The 22,786-nt window shown below is 44.6% G+C and overlaps 1 protein-coding gene across 4 annotated transcripts; it reads right to left on the bottom strand.

Moving 5' to 3' along the window:
• Nucleotides 1-830: 830 nt before the first annotated feature.
• On the bottom strand, nucleotides 831-20,808 carry LOC114861299 (anoctamin-4-like). 4 transcript variants are annotated; one of them, XR_003786776.3, is made up of 29 exons: nucleotides 20,369-20,808; nucleotides 19,099-19,173; nucleotides 16,057-16,281; nucleotides 12,592-12,792; nucleotides 12,234-12,382; nucleotides 11,984-12,133; nucleotides 11,317-11,417; nucleotides 11,188-11,232; nucleotides 10,973-11,104; nucleotides 10,632-10,738; nucleotides 9,678-9,733; nucleotides 9,461-9,582; nucleotides 9,252-9,386; nucleotides 8,639-8,735; nucleotides 8,376-8,436; nucleotides 5,549-5,631; nucleotides 5,288-5,428; nucleotides 4,993-5,157; nucleotides 4,792-4,828; nucleotides 4,124-4,235; nucleotides 3,901-3,958; nucleotides 3,507-3,604; nucleotides 3,284-3,426; nucleotides 3,025-3,177; nucleotides 2,801-2,948; nucleotides 2,598-2,717; nucleotides 2,378-2,483; nucleotides 1,789-2,047; nucleotides 831-1,671 (listed from the first exon to the last, which is right to left on the bottom strand). XR_003786776.3 is itself a non-coding variant. In XM_029160361.3 (29 exons), the coding sequence occupies exons 1-28, from the start codon at nucleotides 20,592-20,594 to the stop codon at nucleotides 1,850-1,852; spliced, it is 3,444 nt and encodes a 1,147-aa protein (XP_029016194.1). In that variant the 5' UTR covers nucleotides 20,595-20,807; the 3' UTR covers nucleotides 831-1,671; nucleotides 1,825-1,849. The 4 variants fall into 4 exon arrangements, 3 of the variants coding, with proteins under 3 accessions (XP_029016194.1, XP_029016195.1, XP_029016196.1); XM_029160361.3 differs by having other exon boundaries at nucleotides 1,825-2,047; nucleotides 20,369-20,807; XM_029160362.3 differs by lacking the exons at nucleotides 16,057-16,281; nucleotides 19,099-19,173; nucleotides 20,369-20,808 and adding an exon at nucleotides 14,701-15,290 and having other exon boundaries at nucleotides 1,825-2,047.
• Between the last annotated feature and the right edge of the window lie 1,978 nt (nucleotides 20,809-22,786).

The following is a 22,786-nucleotide window of genomic DNA, read 5'->3' as shown; positions in this document are numbered from 1 at the left end:
ACAGATGTGTTGGAGTATTAAAATGCATCTGCGGGGATTGTTAATCACAGAGGCATTGTGCTTTTGGACAAAAAGAACAAATAAGGCATTGTCACCTGTAGAAGCTGGTGGAAATTCATCCATATATTGAAATATTAAACACAGACCTGCATTAGGAGGAATGACGGGCATCTTGGCCCCGATGCAAAAAGTGCGTGACAAAAGAAAAAAGGTAGCGTGAGCGTCAATATTATTTAATTTTGGTTATTTGCACAAAATTATATTCATATCAATGAGATCCTGATTTAACAAAGCTTAATCCAAAGGTCGTCTTATTACAAATATGAGGAATAAATTAGAATAAAATATTTTGGGCATTAATTTAAGCATAGTTGACCTAAACGGTAAAGCTGTAACGAGTTGTAACATACCTCCCTCTGGTGGTAAGAAAGAAGACATACGTCTTTAGCTCATTTATGTCACTGGTAACTAACAACCTGACATCTTAAAATCAGCTCTGTAATCTTTCTTGTCACAAGCCTTCAGTTAGTACAGTACAAAGTGTTGAGGGCACACAGCTGCAAAAACAAGCTTTTTAAAAACATAAAGTATTTACTGTGATCTCATTTTACATTTTTGCAGAGCTGCAAAATATTCAACAGCAGAATAATAATAGTATATATAATAATAAATATAAGACTACATTAAACATACTTGTAAAGCTTGTACATTTGCCAGTAAAACTTTGCATATAAGTGTAGGATGTTAGTTATACATCGCTCAACACAGTACGTGTCAACCGTAAGACACGTTTTCTGTAAATATATATTAAGTAACACATAAGGTCAAGATTCTTTACAATAAATAATGTTTATTAAAGCAATTATCAATCTAAATTCAAATGGAAAGCATTTGTGTTATAGGCAAATTGTGGACACGCTGCCATGGCTTGGATAAAATACATTTTGTTTCACCAGCTTTTTTTAACTTCAAACTGAAACACATGCTGACATCATCTGGAGGTGACTCAGGTTAGGTCATCTGGAGGAGTAACCTTGACACCTTGATGGAGTAAAACATAAACTCTTCTAGATGATGTCATTTTCAGGTTTTCTGGTAGAAGCAGAGACACATATTAACATAAAGTAAATAAAAGCAATATTAAATACAATTAATACATCTGTGCTACTGACTAACAATAGGAGGCTTGTAAAAACCTTTGACATTGTCCTTTGAGTCATTTCAGTCTTTTGTTGCACTACACTTTAGCAGAGCAGATGGCCTGGCATTCATTTAAATATCTTTTATTTACAATAATGCAAAACATGAACTCAACAATTGAGGAGAAATGTAAACAGAGTTTAATGTTCAGTAAGCTTGAGAGAGTCTAATTCTCTCATCTAACACAATAGTCAAGAGTCTTGCTTGAAATCTACATTCAGCATCTGAAGATGTACACTTATTGAGAGTCCAGAGAGAAAAGTGATGGGCAGCAAAACCTGCTAAGTGTTAAAGAATACATCCGTTCAGAAGGGGTCTGTCCATTCTGCAATGCTGTTGGGAGCACTTTTACCACTGTCCACGCGGGGGCGCTGCTCTGACATGACATGAAGAAGATACGAGGATGATGCGGACATGCGGGAGACCCAGCGCCTCTCTCCTTCCTGTGTGCAGCACACCTGAGCGGACAAGCTGGAAATAGGAGAGATTTATGATAAAACATCCATTATTGTATTGTCTTCTGATGTGTCAGAATTTAAGTGGTCCTGCATTTATTGAGTTTTAATGTTTATAGTTAAATTCACTCGCTTTTGGAAACTCCGGGCATAAACAGAGCTGAGTAACCTTGAACCGGAATGGTTGGGTACATTCAGGGCCATTCCTTGTGATGGGGCCTGTCTTTCTTCTTCTTCTTCTTTTCATTTTTCTCCTTCTGCAGCCTCTCCAGCTCGGCCTCATACATCATCTCCTGGATAAGGTACTTCTCCCTGCGCATACGGTCCCGCAGGTCTTTGGGAAGGTCTGGAATCAGGTACGCAATCAGGGTCTTGATAGTGAAGACCATATGCTGCAATGGAAAGAGGAAAGTTACCTGAAATTGTAATGTTGTTGTTTGTTGGATAAGATTACTTAATCCGATTAATCAGTTAATCACACTAAAGGTTATTGTAATCATCCATGCATCCATCCATCCATTTTCTAAGCCGCTTATTCCCTAACGCGGGGTCAGGGGGGTGCTGGAGCCTAACCCAGCTGGCTATGGGCAAGAGGCTTATTGTAATCATTTAGGGTAAAAAGCTAATGTCTAAGAAAATATACAAAGATTAAATTCACAATTAAAATTAAAATTCCAACCCTTGCCTGGTGCCTAAAGTAAGTGATCAAGACAAGATCTGACCTCAAACACAATGATGAATGCCAGCCGGGCTGCCAGTACATGCCAGAACTGCAGCGTGTATGAGTAGGGCTCAGCAGAATCTGGAGGCTCCCTGTAGTCACGATACCTAGGGTGTTGAATTGTCAAAGTTCATCACACACTGCTATCTAACCACAGAGCGGATTTAAAAGGCTCGGGGAAAATCAGCTTAGAATCCCCAAAACACCTGTAGGAACTCTACCTGCAGTATTTCACAGCCTCTCCGAACAGCTCAGTGCCATTTGTCCTGGGCTCTGATCTCTTCTCAAAGTCAGACACTCGGAACACCGACAGGCTGGCGTTGACATAACCCATCATACAGCTGGGGAACACAACACACAACACGTCTATAAAAAAACCCAATCCTTTAATTAACAACATGATCGGCGCTTAATCATCACTCACCCCTCCCCGGCCCGGCCCTGACCCGCACACGGCCCGTACTTGTAGGCGTAAACAAGGCGAGGGATGAAGTCTGAGGTAACGGCGATGACGAAGGCGTTGGTGATGACGGACAAGATGCCAATGCCCTCCAGAATACCATACCAGATCCCTGCAGCACACAGCGAGGCGTGTATCAAATGTACGCTTCAAAACGGTGTTTTTAATGGGTAGATCGTTTGACTTACCTATGTCTTTGGCTTGCGTTGGCAGAGGTCGCCGCCACTGCGTGACAAACTTGTAGGCGTCCAAGCGGATCTCGATGATGTTGTTGAGCAGCGCTAAGAGCGGGGCCAGCGGGAAAGCCGCCACGAAGATGGTGGTGAAGCCAAATTGTAAAACTGTAAAACACAAGCACACACACGCAGTGAAGGTCTTTGGGTCCCGGACGCCTCAGATGCCGATGAATTGAAATGAAGTGCTCTGCTGAATAAAACGGAAACCTACTCATCTCTAAGTATTCATCGAACAGCCCATAGGCGTTCATGGGCTGCAGGTGGTAATCGCGCTCCCACTGAGGGAAGCAGGCCTTGGCGTTGGGTCCGTGCTCTCGCCTCAGTTTCCGCCGTGTCCACCAGTTCTGGATCAGCCTAACAAAACAAACGGCAGCGTTTCCAGGTGCTTTCCTTTACAACAGTCCTTTCCTTTTTGATCCCCTTTGCTCACTCACGGGCAGCCAAGCTCCATGAAGTTGTTCCACGTCTGCTTCAGCACCATGATGATCCCCATCTGCATGCAGAGGTCGATGAGGCAGCCGCTGGGATGGCACTGCAGGGACATTGGTATCAGTTCGCTGTGCTTCTTCATGTGCGACCACAAAAAGGCTGACAGCGTCTCGAACACGCTAAATTAAAAAGGGAGTTTTTCCCATATTCTTTCCTGTGTGAGAGCACATGAGCTCAGCACCTAAAAGCGCCGACTTTTGTTATTTCCCTGCACATATCCGTTGCTTTGCTGCTGATGGGGGTTAAATGCATTGTTGTCGGACATCTACCAACAGCATAACGTCCTGTTTAAAAGCGGTCGGACCCGAGAGCCCTTTGAGACCCAAAGCAATTACTCACTTCTTCCAGTTTCCAGCGATTGATGAGGCGTAGATATGCACCAGGCCTGCCTGTAAATCTGTCAAACACGGAGGCACATCAGTCATCTTTCTAGTTTAGAGTTCAGAGTTTTCAGTTCAGAGTCAGAAAACAACAACTGTCATCAAAAAATGAATTCACACTGTCAATTCTAAGCAAATTGATTTGGCACGTGCTGAATTGTGAGTTGCTGGACTTTTCTCACCTTCCCAAAAAGAAGGCGATGTAGAATGTTGAACTGTTAAGGTTGACAAACTGAAACAGGAACATCTTGAGGGTGAAGCTGTTCTCCCACTCGGACTCTGTCCTCGGTTGCTCTGCAGATGCGAAGGACCGAGACGGGGCGTTAGCCGTTGTGCTCCCGGTCCTTACGGAGGTGCTTTCATTTCTTAAATCTGTTTGAGAACATTTCCTTTTCCCTGACAGACTGGTCTAAGGCCAATTGGATCCACCTGTACTCTGTCTACAAGGACTTGATATTTACACCGTGTTTGTGGTGTTATCTCTGCTGGTCTCTTCAGGGTTACGTGCCGTCTCTTACCTGGTACTCCCTAAAGTAAGTTTGTTTGGTTCCTAGTGTTTCTTAGAGATTTGTATCAAAGCGTATTACTTCTTGTTTGCTTGTTTGATTGTTATTAGTTCCAATTCAGAAGAAACCTCCAGCAGAACCAGGCTGAATGTGGGCGGCCATCTGCCTTGGGGTGAGGGGATAGAGACAGAGAGAACTATCTACGTTTTCACCGTAGGTCAGTGCAAATTTTCCTGCCCTAGAATGAATTTCTCATGGTTATTAGTGTGTCTTCTTGGTTCACCTTCAAGTAAATTAACAGCAGTGTGAAACGCTGAGTTGCTGTATTGGTGCAGGCAACTTACCTAAATTGGTGAGCAGGAGAGCAACCTTCTCATAGAGCTTAAAAAAAGCAAATGGTATGTTAGAGGTGAAGGTACTGTAAGACCCTTTTATAAAAAGTAATATAACATGATCTATAGAGCATCTTGTGTTGTTGGCTGCTGCTTTTGCTATGAATGAAAGTTGCCTATTTATACACAGCTGACGGAAAGCGGACTCCTCACCACGTTCAGGAGCATGATGACACAGAAGTTGATGCAGACCGCCGTGCCCGTAGTCGCCACCTGAGAATTGTTCCGGATCAGAGCCCAGCCGAAGGCGGCGAAGGTGCTGACGGTGATCACGCGGTAAATGACGATGCCAAACACAGCAGCAATCACCACCAGTATCTGGTATTATAATGATATGAGAACCTATGTCGTTATACTGTCTTTTTAATGCTAGATTCTATTAAAAATTACAAAAAGGAAAATGCAACATTTAAAGGTGGATTTGAATTTTGTTTATTCTGAAACTCACCATGAAGAAGATCCCTGATGTTGAGACAATGAGGCGACTGTATTTGTCAGTGAAGGCCTGGTATGGCTCTGGTTTTCCAGATATGGGGTTCATTCTCTCCTTCTTGGAGTATTTTGCCTCAAACTGAGGGCGTATTTCATCCTGAAAGCCAAAAAAATATATATCACAGCTACAGCTAAACTGTGCAGTGATTCTACTGTAAGTCTAGATACACAGTGGCTTTCGGTGCATGTCTGAAGGCAGCCAAACTAACTCCTTCACCTCCTCTTCCTCCCAGTCGATGAGGTCCCAATCGTATGCGAGGACGGCTCTGCGTCTCTTCCAGAACTCCAGGAAGACTGTTGCTGGAACACCAGTGAAAAGGACATAAACAACTGTACTACTCCCATAATTCTCTCCAGTTGGGGTAAGAACCTCAGACTTTGTTGTTTTACTGTGTCTTGTATTGTATTTGACTGTAACAACAACACTTCTTTCCACTTTACTTTAGCAGTCTGAAATATGTTGGTTAAAGCACATGTGCTTAAAGTTGTGGGCTGTGTTGTGAAAGATATTTCACAGAATTTTTACTGTACAGTACTGTAATAATCTCATCTTTTGTTCCTATCCATTTAACATTACACATAATAAATAAAAAAATAAAATAAAATAAAATAAAATAAAATAAAATAAAATAAAATAAAATAAAATAAAATAAAATAAAATAAAATAAAATAAAATAAAATAAAATAAAATAAATATTCAAGTGCATCTTTGCAACATGGTACTTTACAACTTTACTACTTCTATAGATACCTGTAAAAAATGCCTATATTACTATTTCAATAAATATCATGTTAATTGTTTTTATTAAAATATAAGAACTAAGCTATAAAATAAAAACGCGTGACCTACAGATGACAGCATGCGGTACTGAAAACATTCAAAGGGCAGAAGCCAAAGTCCAAACAGACCATAATGGACTGGCTCAGGCTGGTGGTGACATGTAATGGATAATTGTACTGCATGTGACCAAGCATAGTGTGAGAAACCCTTTAACTGTGTTTATAATGTTTGTGTATCTGTTCTGCTCAAAGGTAGCTTGCCTCCAAAGCTTAATGGGACACATTGATTGTCGTGTTTGGCATAAAATGAATCCCTTTGTCTCCAGCGAACTTACTATGTCACGGTCAGTTATGAAGGAGATGTTTCCACAACAATGCCAACCTTTGCAATGAACAAATAGAGTAGAGATACTGCTGAACAAAGTCCTATTGATAGCTTACTTATTGCACGTCACCAATAGCAAAGTCTTCACTCGGATCAGACGCTTCTAGCCTCAGTGCTGTGTTTTTTTGGTTCATTTTGGTTATTTATTATTCTATTGAATCAAAGCCCCTTCTTAACATACAGCAGAGTAAGATGCTTTGATCGGGAAGGAGGCTCTGCTGCGAATGGACGCCGTATCCCACGTGAGGCCAGCAGGGGTTCGTTTTTCTGAGGAACCTTTTAATGAAGGGACTGGAGCTTTACTCTGAGCTGCAGTTGAAAGCAAGACGTGCTCTGGCGGCAGCAGGAGGAGCAGCTTCCACCGCTGAACAGCTGGCACTGTAAGGTCAGTAGATTCAAGCAGTATTAGACTGACTTTTTGACGGGATCTAACGTAAAATCACAACAAACACATGGGCTCTGTCTCGTCTGAGCACCTGTGAAAACAGCTTTTTACAGTTTTCTATTATGAGGGTGTCCCTTTGAGTTTCTTACATTAAAGCAAATATTTGTTTTTAATACATTACTAGTTCAGTAAAATGTGTACAGAGGGTTGAGGCTAAAATGTAGCTTCCAGTAGAACTCTTTTAATGTTTCTCCAGTTTTACTAGCTAGAAGTCAATCTGCTCTCAGCACAGACTCCTGTTACACATCACATAAACGTACAGTTATAAAACTGATGTACAGAGGATGAATCCCTCTCAGAACCTAAGTTGATGAACTCCTCTGTCTGGCTGCACAGGGACTCTCCTGACTGTCCGATGGGGATTGTACAGAACCTCACTCTGGGATCTGCTCAGCTGGAGGTCACCCACTGGGAGTCAACACCACTGCTATCCTCATCTGGTACTAATATTACTAACCCAAGTGCTTTTCTTTAGATCTTAAAAAGGCAAAGATCTGAATTCTTTTAAGGATATCAAACTGTAATGTTTTACTTCCAGTTACTGCATAAGGGTAAATGTAACAGTGGGATTTGATTGATTGTGTCACTTTTTTTCCTGTGCAATCACAGCTCTATTTAAAAATATATATTTACCCCATTTTTCATCTTTTGCCCTCAACAGTTAACAATTCTGTTATTGCACTGGGTGTGTTGACCTTTGCCCTCCAGCTGTGTTTAGTTCTGCTCTTCATGCTGAGATGTTGGAGATCTGACAGCCGAGCACAACACCCCGGTGAGAAACTAATTGGTGAGTAGTTGGCTTGCTTTGTCTGAAGTTCATGTTAGAGCACATTTAAATGCAGTTTTGTTTAGACAATGAAATGAATCATGTAACCAACACAAAGGCAATAAAATATAGTATTATGCTACAGTACCTCTCTCTTTAAATATATAATGCAATGTTGCAATGAGCAGCAAGCAAAACTGAAAATGGGGAACATTTACATTTGGTGACTAGACAAAATATGAATGGGTGTAATGGACGCCTCGCTGTTTTTTTTTCTCCAGAAGCTTCGACGTCTCACACAGACATGTATAACCAGCCGTGCTATGCGGCCATTACTTCGTCATCTGCAGTGTCTTTAAGTGACGAATACGAATATGAGCCCAGCACAAACTCCCTGTTTGCACCTTCCATACCCTGGGACCTCGTTCAGCGCTGACTTAGTCCTGGTCTTTTCCATAAGTAAACAATATAACAACTGTAATGCAAGGTTTTTAATTGTAGCTATACCTCTGATTTAATTTTCATAACCTTTTCCATGTATTTCTTTTTTTTAATAATTAAAAAAATTTAAATTAATTTTTTTAAGAAAACCTTGAAGCTGCACTCCACATCTGTATGACAAAGAAGAAACACAACTGTTGCCTGCAGACAGCGTAAGCTTGACTCACCCCAAACAGCCATGAATACGGCAAAGAAAACTGTCGCCCCATTGTCAAAAAGATGAGTGACCTGAAATAAAGAGGGGCAGATGGGTCATTCATATTCGTCACACTGTGTGAGTCTAACACCCTTTGGCATAGGGCTCGTCTTTAATTGACGGCTAAAAGGATGAATGATTTACTTGCTCAGTTACGTTTTAATTCAGCTCGGTTGCACATTTTCTAACTCGTGAGGCCGAGCGCACACGGCTCCCTAATTCCCTAAACCGTACCTTAGCGTAGATGCAGCTGTCGGACAGCCTCAGGTAGGGGCAGTACTGGTCGCAGATGGGACACATTATGACGTTGGTGGCCTGGCAGATTTCTTTACTGGAGGAAAAACATGGACACAATCGAACCCTTAGAAAGCTCATGGTGTTTATCGCCAATCAAACTCTAGCAGAAACAGTAGAAGTTATGCTCTTCTGAGAACACAGTGCAATATTTCAGACAATAAAAAGGTAACTCCTTCCAGGTTTATCCTATCAGAGGTCGCTACAGCAAATGATTTGAATGATAGATTTGTCAAGTTTTTATGCCGGATGTCCTTCCTTGCGCCACCCCTCCCTGAGAGGATTGAACCCACGATCTGGCAAACGGACAGGGAGCAATATTTCAGCCAATCTTATATAAAAATTATTAAATTGCCACAACTAGTGTTCTATTCTATCCTCTAAACTGAAAAACAAATATTTCAGATACCTCAATCATTGAGCCAATTGAGGCACCACTTTAGAAGGTGAAAATCAAGTGTTCATCTAAAACCATATTGATTATTTCTCTGTCCCAGATAATAATAGTATATAGTAATAAAATGTCTGATCAGCATAGAGACGGTGTGTTTACCTGACCTGGCAGTGCTCCAAAGTGAAGATGCCGTACAGGAATACCAGAAGGCCAACCAATGCGGCGGGAAAGAGCATCCCCGTGTACCAGCCGAGCCACGCGAAGTACAGCCCGATCTTCTCCCCGAAATATCTCCTGCAATGGCAGCACACACTCGTCAGCAGCGTTGTCCCGCCGCTGAGCAACTGCAGTGGGTTTGCCGTCGCTACCTGATGAGGTCCAGCGGCTGGTATTTGTACCAGACCCCCCACCAGGCCCAGCACTCGTACAGCAGGTGACGGTGGTTCTCGGCGCCGTGCGTTCGGACAGGATTTTTGCTGTGGTAGCTCCCCTGTCGCAATGTGGCCGTGGAGAAAGTCAGTGTCAGTGCATGGAAGGGCCCCGAGACAGGCGTGGTTACAGGAGGACGGGATCTGTTGGATTTACCTCATGAAGGGGGAAAGCCGCTTCATAGGAATTATTGCTCAAAAGACGGTTAAGCCCTGGAATGAAAAAAAAGAGAGCGTCCTAAAAGAAGAGCAGCACATAATAAGTCTGATGTTGCCACTTAGACACACCTCATTGATATAGTCTGAGTACCTTCCATTTTCTTCTCTAAACCCACCACTGCTCACGATAGGCCCCCATTCACATCACCCACAGGGCTCAACCACCCCTACAGTACCTCACACACAATCACCACAGGTCAGGTGAGAAAGGAGCTGAACAAGGGTGCTGAAAGTCTATGCTTCCCAGCTACAGTATGTGGTGTCCTCCAATTGTGCCAGTGAATAAGACGCCACGTCCCAGAGTCCTCAATGAATAGAGACCCGTGGCTCTGACCTCTTACTGTACATCATGAAGGCTTTTGAGAGGCTGATCCTGGACTCCATGCGTTCTCTGGTCAAACACTCAGTCGACCCCCTCCAGTTTGCATGTCAACCCCATCTAGGAGTGGATGACGCCGTCATACTCATCATCATGCTCCATCATCGCCATTATGCTCCATCGCACCTACAACCATCTGGACAAGCCTGGCACCTCAGTGAGGATCATGAAGATCAGCACCTTCAGCCAGAGGCTGATCAGTATTAGGTGCTCCACAGAACACCACCCGAGATCCTTTCTACCGGGGCCATCAGTCTGTCCATTTCCTCTTTTCTGTAAGGGTTGATCTTCATTTGTGCAATAACATGTATAATAAAAGTTAGTAATTAGATGTGAGTGTGTGTAGATTTGTTAGAATTCTTATTTTTAATCTCCCGACCTTCTTGTGTGTACCTGCAACTGTGACAGCGATCAAAGTGTGCAAAATAATTTCCTTCTGGGATTAATAAAGTCTTTTGAATCTTGAATCGTAAATCTTGAATTTTTATGTCCGTGTCCAGATATCAAACTCACCCATCTTATTCTTCCCTTCCTCGTATCTGACCCTTTGGAGGATGTGATGCACGATCCGACTTCTCGTGGCGTTGCTGAAAAAACTGTCTTTGTTGTGGATGATGAAACTGCAGTGAAACAAGACAGTTAATGTGCTGGAGTCCTGTCAAGCTGCAAAAGAAAGTGTGTGTGTGTGTGTGTGTGTGTGTGTGTGTGTGTGTGTGTGTGTGTGTGTGTGTGTGTGTGTGTGTGCGCGCGCGCATTTCTGACAATTTGTAAGAAAGACAACTGATGTCAAGTGGCAAAAAGAACAGAAGGAGGAGAAGATCAAGTTCTATGATCATGAGGTCTGTGGAGCTCACTGATGTATCCTCGACCGACTGAAGGGGGCGGTGAAGCTCTCGTTCTCCTCCAGGTCCGGCAGAGTGTTGTTGTCGAACTTCATGGGCTTGCGGGGAAGCCAGCCGCGAAATTTGTTGATGCGCTTTTCCATCCTGCAAATGAGATTTTTCTGTTAAAGCCGCCCCGTCAGCTAATTTCCTCCCGCCACCACCCTCGACCCAAACCGGGAACCCACCTGCTCATAAACTTGTGCCGTCTGTGCATGTAAAAAATTTTCCTCCTGGAGTGCGAAAAGTAGAGCGTTCACACTTTTATCAGACTCCGTTTTAAGGCTGGGTCTGTGCTGATTTCTTGATGCTCTCACCTGAAAGGCATCCGGATGTTCATCAGCTCCGCGTAGCGGCACAGCACGTCCCACGGTGCGTGGAGCTTGAGAAAAATCACGTCGCTGTTCGTTAAAGACGCCTGGAGGACAAGCAACCACAAAAGCAAAACGGCGTTGACACGCTTTGCACTAGTGATGCGGGCAGTGGGGTTGGCCTCCTTCTCACCTTTTATGCCTGAATGTCTGACAAGAGTGGGAGTCATGAATCAGCAGCTACTGTAACTGTAAATAGACCTGAAAATAACAGAATGACTCAAGGAACTAAAACAAGCGGGCTGTTGAAGGAGACAAGAACCATTGTCTTCCCCTGCATGTTCCAGATAATGACCTCAACACACACACACACACACACACACACACACACACACACACACACACACACACACACACACACACACACACACACACACACACACACACACACACACACACACACACAAAGCAATATAGACATTTTCTCTTTAAGTGGCACTTTGACTAAACAAGAAGTCAACGTGCCACAAGGCAGGGAGACAACTTCCATCAGCACGTCTGTTTTGTCCATGTGATGTGTAGCCCAACAGCCTCTCACTCAGCTATCAGTGCATGAAGGGTGGCCATGGAGGTGATGTACATGTTAGCGCTGAGCATTAGTTTGCTTCTTTACCTCCTTTTCCATGTGTAGGCCCTCTGCACGGACATTCCTTTCAAACACCTCCCTCTTCTCGGACTGTGCGCTGGACTTCCTATAGACCAGGATGTAATCGATGCGACTCTTTCCATCACTGAAGCAGAGACCACTGTACCTGCTCCTACCCTGGAAAAAGACCAGCAAAGCGATAATAATGAGTGGATGTGAAGGGATTACTGTATGTGGGGACGAAAAACAGAGCGATGGCTCAGAGGCTGAGTCTGACCTCGGGGACGCCAGCGTCTGACTTTGTGTTGTCGTCCAGGATGCTGCTGTGGGTCGCCGGGTTCAGTAGGGTGGAGTCGTTGTCTCCGGTCGGGCTGCTGCTGCTCACCGTTCTTTCCCTCTCAAGAAGCACATTAACGTCCCTCGCAGCTGGAGGAGAGACGCTTGCTTGTTAACCTACATGTGTTATAGAGTTAATGACAACTGAAACAACAAATAATGTCTCAGTCTAGTGCAGGTTTCCAGAGTCTGATCCACAGACGCAGGTGCGCCCTGTTTATTTTTTTAGATCCACACACCCTCATTTCAACTCTTACATGCATCCCAGTGTTTCACTGTAGACCAACACGGGGTCTCACCTAGGGGAGGCCCCTCATCCTGAGTGCTTGAGTCGGGCGCTTCAGCTGAGGTGTCCTCCATGATGATCGCCTTCGCACGGATGGAGAAGGCAAGGGGTCTGTCCGTCGCCTGGTAGCCGGAGGCTGAGGACTGCAGCGGAACGTTGCGTCGGTGGGGGCTCTGCCGCTGGGGCTCAGACCCATGTAGAGATAAACTCACACCTAAAGGGCACAGGGAACATTCTCTGACTGCATTTCCGAGTCTTAATACACAATTTGAAACATTGCATCACAGACCGGAGCTCACAGTGAAAACTGCCCATGAGGAGCTCTGAGCACCAACAACATCAGCAACTGGCAAAAGCATTGACTGAGTCGCTGCTATTGATTAGCCAGTCTGTCAATCAAGGCTGATATATTATAGCCCCCCTCTAGATGCAGAGTGTGTTAACAGAAAAGTTGTAAAACCTCTTGCAGTTGCCAAATGCAACTTACTGTCACACACCATTTGAAATGTTGTTTAAAGGAATATTTAAATTTAAAGACTCACAGCAAATTTACAAATTGCGTTTGTGACACCAAAAGTGACTCAGGTACATTTTCTCTGCTGATACTGATGAAGCTTGCAGAAGCATCTCAGCTCTTAATCAGCCATTGATACTGTGGAACATTAACATAAGCCTACGTGAAGGGGCCTGTGCTCGGTTTCCATGGTGAAAACATCTTATCATGTTGGAGATTAGCTATCCAAACCGGATCTGTGGACAATGCCGCGTAATTAAAACACTTGAACCAGAACCTAGTATTACTGTAGTAATTTTTAATGAATAGTATGAATAACTCCACCTGGCTGTATTCAAGACGCACCCCACCGCTCCTTTTCGTCTGCCTCATTAATGAGGAGAGACACTGCTTTCTATTAATATGGGCACTCATAGAACTATATACAGCCCAGCCTACATGACGATGCTGTGGCCAGAGCAGGGACGGACAATGCGTCCATCAAACTTTTTGGCGCTATGGACAGGTCTGCAACCGGAGCCACAACCGAGGTACTGAAAGCTGCGGAGGCAGAAAAGCACGAGTACAATATTTGCCAATAACGCTACTTATTACAGTCGCTTTAGTGAGCTTCAGCTTCGGATCTTCAGCAGCTAACGCCAAGATGTAGATTAACAACCCAACAGTAGGTCACCATCGTCTGCAAAGAGTCATTTTTTTCCTCATCTCCAGCGTTAGATCCAATTCTTACAAAGCTTGACCCGTGCTTGTCACTAAAAAACATCACGTTTGCATCTTATTGATTCATTTAGTCTGCAGTAGCACAACATAAGCGAAGGCGCATGACACAATATGTAACATCATCTGGTGGCGTATTAGTGATAGTATTAGTAATAGTCAGATGAGTATGAGATGAATTGGGATCTGGGCAAGACAGCATACAGCAGCTCGCTGCATACAGTATAGGTCACAGAGTGCTGTGTTTATGCAGGTAAAGAGACCTATTGTGTCTACAACAAATAATTATGTTCTTTGCTTAAAAACATTATATGGTTCTTTGCTACACAGGACCCCCCTTGGAGATGAGAGCTGCCTCTGAGGATGCTCTAAAAGATTACAGCTGGAGATAGAAAAAGGAAAAGGATGGAAGGTGGTGGGGGCGCCTAATGCGTTGCCAAGGAGATCCGGTGTCACTCACTTGTAGGGAGCAAGCGTTCGTTCCATGTGGACGTACCCGTCAATGCTCCGAGGTGAATGGGGAGAGTTGCGTGTTCTCCCAGATACCAAGAAAAAGAGATTTCACATCCGCCAACCCGCTACCGGTGCTCTCGATGACACGATCGCAGAACACACACAAACACACACACAATCCTCACAGAGACATGACCCATTTCTGTGTCTTAGAACTCCTACATTATAGTGGATGAAGAAAAGAAAAATCACATTTAAATTGATGAGAAAGTGGGACGTCTCAGAGAGGAAATGAGAATTTGAAGGTCAAATGTTTGCGTGGTTACAGGGACCCGCACGTAAGAGATGAAGAGAGACCCATGCATTAGAACGCAGCGGCAGGTGAAAGAGTAAAAAACAAATCTGCCTTTTTCGCAAAGGCAACTTGAGAACACTCACCCCGCAAAGGTGAAGAGAGGTAGCATCAACCCTCAAAGGGGAAGAGATAAGAGGGGCTTTCCAGTGGAGCTGCAGCGGACGCCAAAACAACCAGAAGTCTCTTCCCCGTGTGCACACGCATGAACACACACTTGGCACTCAGCCCTCCTTTCCCCAGCATCAACGTGGAAATGACTTCACTGAGGGAAATAAACAAACACAACGTCCCACGAGGGAAACCAGCATCCCTACTTTTCACTTCTCGCTCCTCACCACTGCAGCGATCCATCCAGAAATCACCCTACACACGCGCGCACGCAGACACTGACGCCATTAAATGGCAGGAAAAACGTCTGTCAAAGTTGGTGTCTCAAAAAAATACAAGAATGAGCAGGATGTTTACACAGATGGAGAGAGAGCAGGAGAGAGAGGGGGAGAGAGAGAGAGAGAGAGAGAGAGAGAAGACGTGCATGCAGATAATCAGCAGCCAGGCTTCCCTGACAGCCAATCAGAGGTCAGGTTGCTCTGGCAGCAGCCAATCAGAAAAAAGGTCCAGTTGTGTCAGTGTTGCTGTAGAGCAAAACAATGACAGTTGGCACGGGTGACAGCGGCAGTGTGTACCTGGGATGATGAACACTCAAGGGCACACACACGCACACGCACACGCACACGCACACGCACACACACACACACACACACACACACACACACACACACACACACACACACACACACACACACACACACACACACACAAATAATATGCCCTCACTGGTCTCCACCCTAAATCCGGTATCCTGTAACAATTGTGGGCCAAAATACACAACTAATCTGTCACGTATATATATTGAAATTAATTTCATTAACTTATGTACACATTTCCTTTTTGTGTTACTGCTTCCCTTCCCCTGCATAGGGAGAACACCTGCAACGTGCCGTCATCGTGTACACAATGACATGGGGGTCACCATCCCCACAGACATGACTTTCTTCACGACACACTTTTCACAAATGGGCGAGAACTGCTTCAACTGCTTCCAGGCTTTCGTTCGTATTCATCGATGGCAGTCTACATTATGCGGTCTTGTCTGTGCATACTGGACGGAGATGACCCCTGTGCTGATATGCTCAGCTCACTGCTCTGCAGTGGAAAAACCGTGCATTTCATGCAGTTGAACCCTTTGACTTTTGTGAACAGCTGAATTGGCCTCTTTCGTGACATATCAAATGAAATTTCAATCCTAATATTACAAATACTTAAGTGGAGTCTAAGGGTATAAGATATGTGATATATGATCCACGGTGTCTGCTGCAGAACACATTTTGTTCTTGATTTAATGTATGAGTGTGACACCTGGACACTTTTAGTGCCTTTACTTGTGCTGCTGTCGCAGAGCGTCTCCTGGCTGGCGCTGCAGGTGGGCAGTGGCGTGACGGACAGCGACGCCGGGCACGACACCGGCTCAAGGTGCTCGCTGATGGGTGGGACAGCGGAGGCCTCCGAGCGAACGCAATCCGGGCTTGGCAGGTCCTGGCCATGGGCCGCCATGGGACTCTTCCAGTGGGAGAACTCGATGGCCACTTGACCCCCAAGGTCGATCCCTGCATAGGGACCACAGTTGAAAACGGAAATGTCACACAATCCTCAGAGCCCTGTGTGAGAAGCTATTATCCTACTGTAATGTTGTCCTCTAATGGCAAAATAGGTCAACAGCAAGTTTAAAATGGGCAAATGCTGTATGACAAAGGTGGCCCTCTTATTGCAACATCTGCCTGAAGACCCAGACAGACCACCATGTTTCCCCCTCTCTTCTCCTCATGTTTCTTTACATGTACCTGAAGACTGCTGAGCCAGCTCGGCTTGCCTCCGGCCTTCGATTTCATCTCAGCAGGCATCGGTTTTCACCAGGCAGGTAAGCTCAGTTTCCCTGGCTGTTAGAGCACATTATCTCGTGGTGATCTGAAGATCAAGGCACTGATATTTATGGCTCGTTTTTTTTCCCCGACTTTCCAATTGTTGCAGAATTTGAGAGAACTAACTCCTGTTTAGAGTCCCTGAAAATAGTATATAAAGTTTTAGTAGTTTCTTCTGCCTACCGCCCATGCATCGCTATGTACAGTAGCGCACTGGGGACGGGTGGAACTGGGGAATGCACCCCCCCCCCCCCCCCCCCCCTTCGCCTCCCCTATCCCGTATAGCCCAGCAGATTTTGGAGGAACATCAGCAATGAGCAAACACACTCAGATCAATACTAGAGCAGAGTAGAGGAATGCCTGGCAGTCCCTGAGCCTCCCAGCTTCCTCTTCACAGAGCACTTTCAGCTGGGGAAGGGGGGTCTGGGGTAAATCCAGGCCATAGTTATCAGCTGTTCTGCAGCTATGAGTTCTGCAAATAAATAAAAAGTGGCTTTCACTGCAGAAAGTGAATGTTTTTGTTTGGGCATATCAGCTCTCATTTTAACTCATTTGCAGCAGAGAGACTACTCTGACACACCAACTCGTCTGTGCACATCTTGAAATTCAAAGTAAAAGAGAGTTGTTTTTCCTCCATGTTCACGACTTCCTGCCTAATCGAATTAAACTGGCGCTGTGAGTGTTCGGGCTGTTTCACACCTCATTTGAACCTCATTTGATTGATTGGTCATGGCCTCTAGCCCATATTCATCCTGTCTGTCCTACTTTGCATACTTACAGTAAAAAAACCTTGGTACAGATATTGGCCTCTGAGTTCTGAGGGTGCTGTATGTATTGGCGCCACCTTGGCTGCAATGCCTGCTTTTGCTAAGAGTTACTACTTCTCTCCTAACGATAAGTGCAGCTGAATCTGCACGTTCACCAGGTCAACACAACTCACAGGTACCGCCCATGTGCAACCAAACCAGCCAATTACTGGCAGCAGCATCCAGTTGATGCCCGGTGAAAGTCACCTGAAACACTAGCGGGGCTGAAAGGCCGGTAATCTACACCTGGCGTTCCACGGAACGACCTCCAAAACTCATGGGTGCGGGCAGTCTTGTCGGCGATAGTGTGTTATAAGCACTATCTGTGTCGCAGTCATCAGAAAAAAGTGCCCGCGTGGCTCTCAGAGGAGAGGCAGTCCCAGATATGTAGCACCTCCACTTCCTGACACCGGAGGTAAGAAAACAAACGCAGGTGCAGGTATCTGGGCCGCACTGAACTATTAACATTGACTACAGTAGTGATGGACTAGTGGTAGATGGAAGGCCTATGTGGTGGGAAGAAAATCCTCCACCTAAAAAGACTACACTATATTACTATACTGTAGGAAGGTAACCAGGGGCTATTCTTTGTATAGTTTCATTCCTGGCACCCCAAGGCAGAAATCTGAATCACTTGTAGATGTAAGTGAGGACAGCACTGACCCTCTGAAATTAAATATGAAACTACCTGGACGGCCTGGACCAGCTAGAAGATGATGGTTTTTCCAAATGTGTCAAGCTACGGCATTTTCAAAACTGACAATTAACGCAAATATGTAAATATCCAAGCAACGCTCATTTCAAGGGATGCAGGAAAATTGCAGTAAACTCCTCCAACGACGAGTGAAGAGTGGAATAATGGAAGATCCTAATCGATTAGCACTTTTAAGATCCTACGATGCTGACTGGTACTTTCCTCCCAAACAAGGCCAGGGCTTTTAAATCACAGACGGCACTCTAAGTCTTTTTGATGAGTGTGGGGCTATAGATCCTTTCCCCTTTGTAAAACCATAAGGGTGAGACTCCAAACTCCACAGCTCTCTCCCTCAGCCCTTCATTACACAGTTGTTGTTGGTTGCACGGAGAGAAGTCACCGACTACAGTCCTTTCAGCTTGTTTTCTTAATCAGTTGTGGCTCTAAATAAAAATAGAAATACTGCAAAGCGCAGGAGTTTGCAGTATTTTGACAGATAGGGAAATTATTTTAGACACTTTATCAACAATGCACTATGCAGCAAACAATGACTGACATACAGTAGAGTACAAACAAGACTGCATGTTAGGAGGAAATCATTAATTTGCTTACTTCATTCTAAATCCAACCCTTCCCATGTGATACAGAACCGTTCTATAATGATGGCTTTCTTAATGAACAGTACTTATTTGTTACGACTTCATAACGTAAAGACAATCTGAACAGAAACAGAGAGACAAACCTTTACTTGCCATAAAATGTTTATGTATTTTTAAGTAATATTTGGCCATCTCTTGTCTGACAGAGCCGATAGCCATGTTGTTCCATGTGACGATGAATACAAAAAGTCCTGTGTTGCATAAGTATGTTTGAGCACTGCACATGTCGAAATTTTGGCAAGTTGGCTCAGCTATAAGGTAAGAGGGTAAGGTGCAAATTAATCCTACCACATAAACAAGAGTCTTTATTCTCAGTGAGTCAGGACAAAAAGTGAACAGTACGTACCAATGGTGATCTGACTGACACAGCTGTAGAAGGTTCCTGAAGAGACATTGTAGCTGCTGCTGCTGGGCTCGCGGTCTATAACAGAAGCGTACACACATAACTCATAATATACTGTATAAACTATGAGCCCACACTCTTATCTGAGCTAATTCACAGTGCAGCAGTGCCATTGATTTATTTTTTAAATCAAGTGACTATTAGATTTAAAGCAACTTCTTCTTTAATGGATGATTTCTGGACATTATATATTTTACAGATACAAAAGTGCCCACTAAGCCCCCAAAGCCATGACCCTGCAGCGTAACAGGAATGAAACTCCTAATCCTGCAGGGGTTAGCGAGTGCCCTGCGCCGCACTTACAGTACTGCTACATGGAGAAAATCTCATGACCTTGGCAGAGTTAAGGGAGTAAAATCCACAAGCCTGGCAGCTTTAGGGCCTCGATGCACTCGTTTATATAGAGATGCAATGAAATCGCCCTCTGTGGCAGAGTAACGCCTGACACCAGCAACACGATGAGATCGAACCCACGACACTGGAGAATGTACAGAAAAAAAAGTGCTTTAATGGAACAATTCTATAATGAGAGTTTGTGTGTCATTTCCTGAGACTAATGCATCCAGGTCTAATGCTTATTTAAACTTATGCTTACTATCAATGCATTATTTTAAAGAATTTTACTGACCTGAATAAAAGTGCTTCCGCTCATCTAACAGCCTGGGGAAGTTTTGCTCTCCCTTATTCTCTAATCTAACACCTACAGCTGCATCGCAGAAGAGCAATGACAGCACAGAGAACACATTTATCACAGGCTGGGGGGGATTACCAAACCTATAGCAAGCCCCCACCCCCTGAAACTGTATCAGTGTCCTCAGTGACACCTGTAATTTATCATCCTATTGCACTTTAAATTGCCTTGAACAGTATTTAAGATGTGAGCTCATTTCACTCATGTGAATGTAAATGTGAATTATAAGCTGTGTGAGAGAGAGTCTTTAACTTTTGATGTAGACATTTTAACACAGAATATGTCAGAGGTTTTAATGCAAATAAAGGGAACTTCATCTTTTGTGGGCACTGTCATCACAAAACGCATCTAACTCCTGATAACTGTTAATTAATTACAAAATTAATTAATTGCTTACACCCAATCTAATGTTTTAAATGCACTAAACTGCACTGATTCTGTGTTGGTGACTAGAGAAGCAAACCAGTGCATTCCAGTGCTTTATCCCTTTTTTTTCTCGTGCGCAGCATTCGACGCCGTTACCTGCGGATCCGGAGGAGAGGCGCGTGGCGATGGCGCGGCGCGGACTGCGCGGGCTGCCCGGACAGACCCTCAGCACCTCGTCCTGACACTGCAAACAGATGACCTGGCTTTCCTGGCTTTCGCCGCCCTTGCCGGCGCCAATGTGCTCGCCCCCGGCCTGGATCTTCATAGCTGTGCTCAGCGGATGGACCGGTCTCTTGTCCGCTCCTGCCTCATCCTCGAGCATCCTCCTCTCACCGAGGGCGGGTCACGCTTCCTTACGCATGGCTCGGTGAGCGAAGGCGACAACTTCTCCAACACCCAGAGCATCTTTTCAAGTAACTCCACCCACTGCTACTTCACCCAACCACCGTTTATTACAAATCTGCTTCAAGCGAACCACCCCGCCCCTCCTATATCCCCATATACCATCGTGGCATCCTCTCTCTTCTCGTGATGTTGCAGTCTTTACGCACGAGTGCGGGCGTGGCTGCCTCGCGGTTGCGAAGTCTCACAGATACGCATGTCACAAAATCATGGTGCTCTGTTAAGACGATGTGGAGAAGCCACAGACATTTTAAGTCCCCCAGACCCCACTACCATTGAAATGTTTGGGGTCACTTAGAAATGTCCCTATTTCTGACAGAAAAGCTTTAAACTAATTAGAAATACACTGTATACATAAAAGACTATTTTAGCTGCAAATGTCTGGTACAAAATATACAGTATATATATATATATATATATACAGAAGATATATATATATATATATATATATATATAAGTAGGCGAGAGAAATATATAGAGGAAAGATTAGAGAGAATTAGAGAGGTAGAAAATATTAGATAGACTCTCTAGTAACATATAGATTGATCTTACAGTCTAATAATATATACAGGAGAGATATATATATATAGATATATAAATATATATATAGAGATATAGATAATCCTATAGAATATAAGAGATCATATACTCCCCTATAGATATATATATATATCTATATATATATATATATATACAGTATATATATATATATATATATATATATATATATATATAGGAAATGTGGCATATACCAAGGAGATGCACTGTCCCCACTGCTGTTCTGCATAGGTCTGAACCCCCTCAGCCAAATAATAAACAAGACTGGCTACGGATACCGACTCCGGAACGGGGCCACCATAAGTCACCTCCTCTACATGGATGACATCAAGCTGTACGCCAAGAGTGAGCGAGACATTGACTCGCTGATCCACACCACCAGGATCTACAGCTCGGACATCGGGATGTCATTCGGACTCGAGAAATGTGGGAGGATGGTGACAAAGAGAGGCAAGGTAATCCACACAGAAGGGGTCTCACTCCCAGAAGGAACAATAGCAGACATTGAGGACAATTACAAGTACCTTGGAATACCACAGGCAAACGGCAACCTTGAACAGGCAACAAGGAATGCGGCAACAGCCAAATACCTCCAACGAGTAAGGCAAGTCCTAAGAAGCCAGCTCAATGGCAAGAACAAATCCCGGGCAATAAACAGCGACGCTCTGCCAGTGATCAGATACCCTGCAGGAATAATAAGGTGGCCAAAGGAAGAGATACAGACCACAGATGTTAAGACACGAAAGCTCCTCACCATGCACGGAGGGTTCCACCCCAAATCCAGCACCCTGAGACTGTACGCTAGCCGCAAGGAAGGAGGCAGAGGACTAGTGAGCGTGAGAGCCACTATCCAGGATGAAACATCCAAGATCCATAAGTACATCAAGGATAAGGCCCCGACAGATGACGTGCTGAGTGAATGTCTCAGGCAGTGGAGAACAGAGGATGAGATGCTGGAAGAGGGACCATCATGGGAGGACAAGCCCTTGCACGGGATGTACCACCGGAACATAACTGAAGTGGCTGATCTCAACAAATCCTACCAATGGCTTGAAAGGGCTGGGCTGAAGGACAGCACAGAGGCACTCATCCTGGCTGCACAGGAGCAGGCCCTGAGCACCAGAGCCATAGAGGCCCAGATCTACCACACCAGACAAGACCCAAGGTGTAGACTGTGCAAAGAGGCCCCAGAGACGGTCCAGCACATAACTGCAGGGTGTAAGATGCTGGCAGGCAAAGCATACATGGAACGCCATAACCAAGTGGCTGGCATAGTATACAGGAACATCTGCGCGGAGTATGGACTGGAAACCCCAAGGTCAAAGTGGGAAACACCTCCCAAGGTGGTAGAGAACGAGCGAGCCAAGATCCTGTGGGACTTCCAGATCCAGACTGACAGAATGGTAATGGCGAACCAACCAGACATTGTGGTGGTGGATAAAGAGCAGAGGAAAGCCGTAGTGGTGGATGTGGCAATACCAAGCGATGGCAACATCAGGAAAAAGGAACATGAGAAACTAGAGAAATACCAAGGGCTCAGAGAAGAACTGGAGA

The sequence above is a fragment of the Betta splendens genome, chromosome 9, assembly GCF_900634795.4.
Source record: "Betta splendens chromosome 9, fBetSpl5.4, whole genome shotgun sequence".
Taxonomy (NCBI): Eukaryota; Metazoa; Chordata; class Actinopteri; order Anabantiformes; family Osphronemidae; genus Betta; species Betta splendens.
Note: the sequence above shows the minus strand (reverse complement) of the source record. Positions and strands in the feature narration are given on the sequence as shown.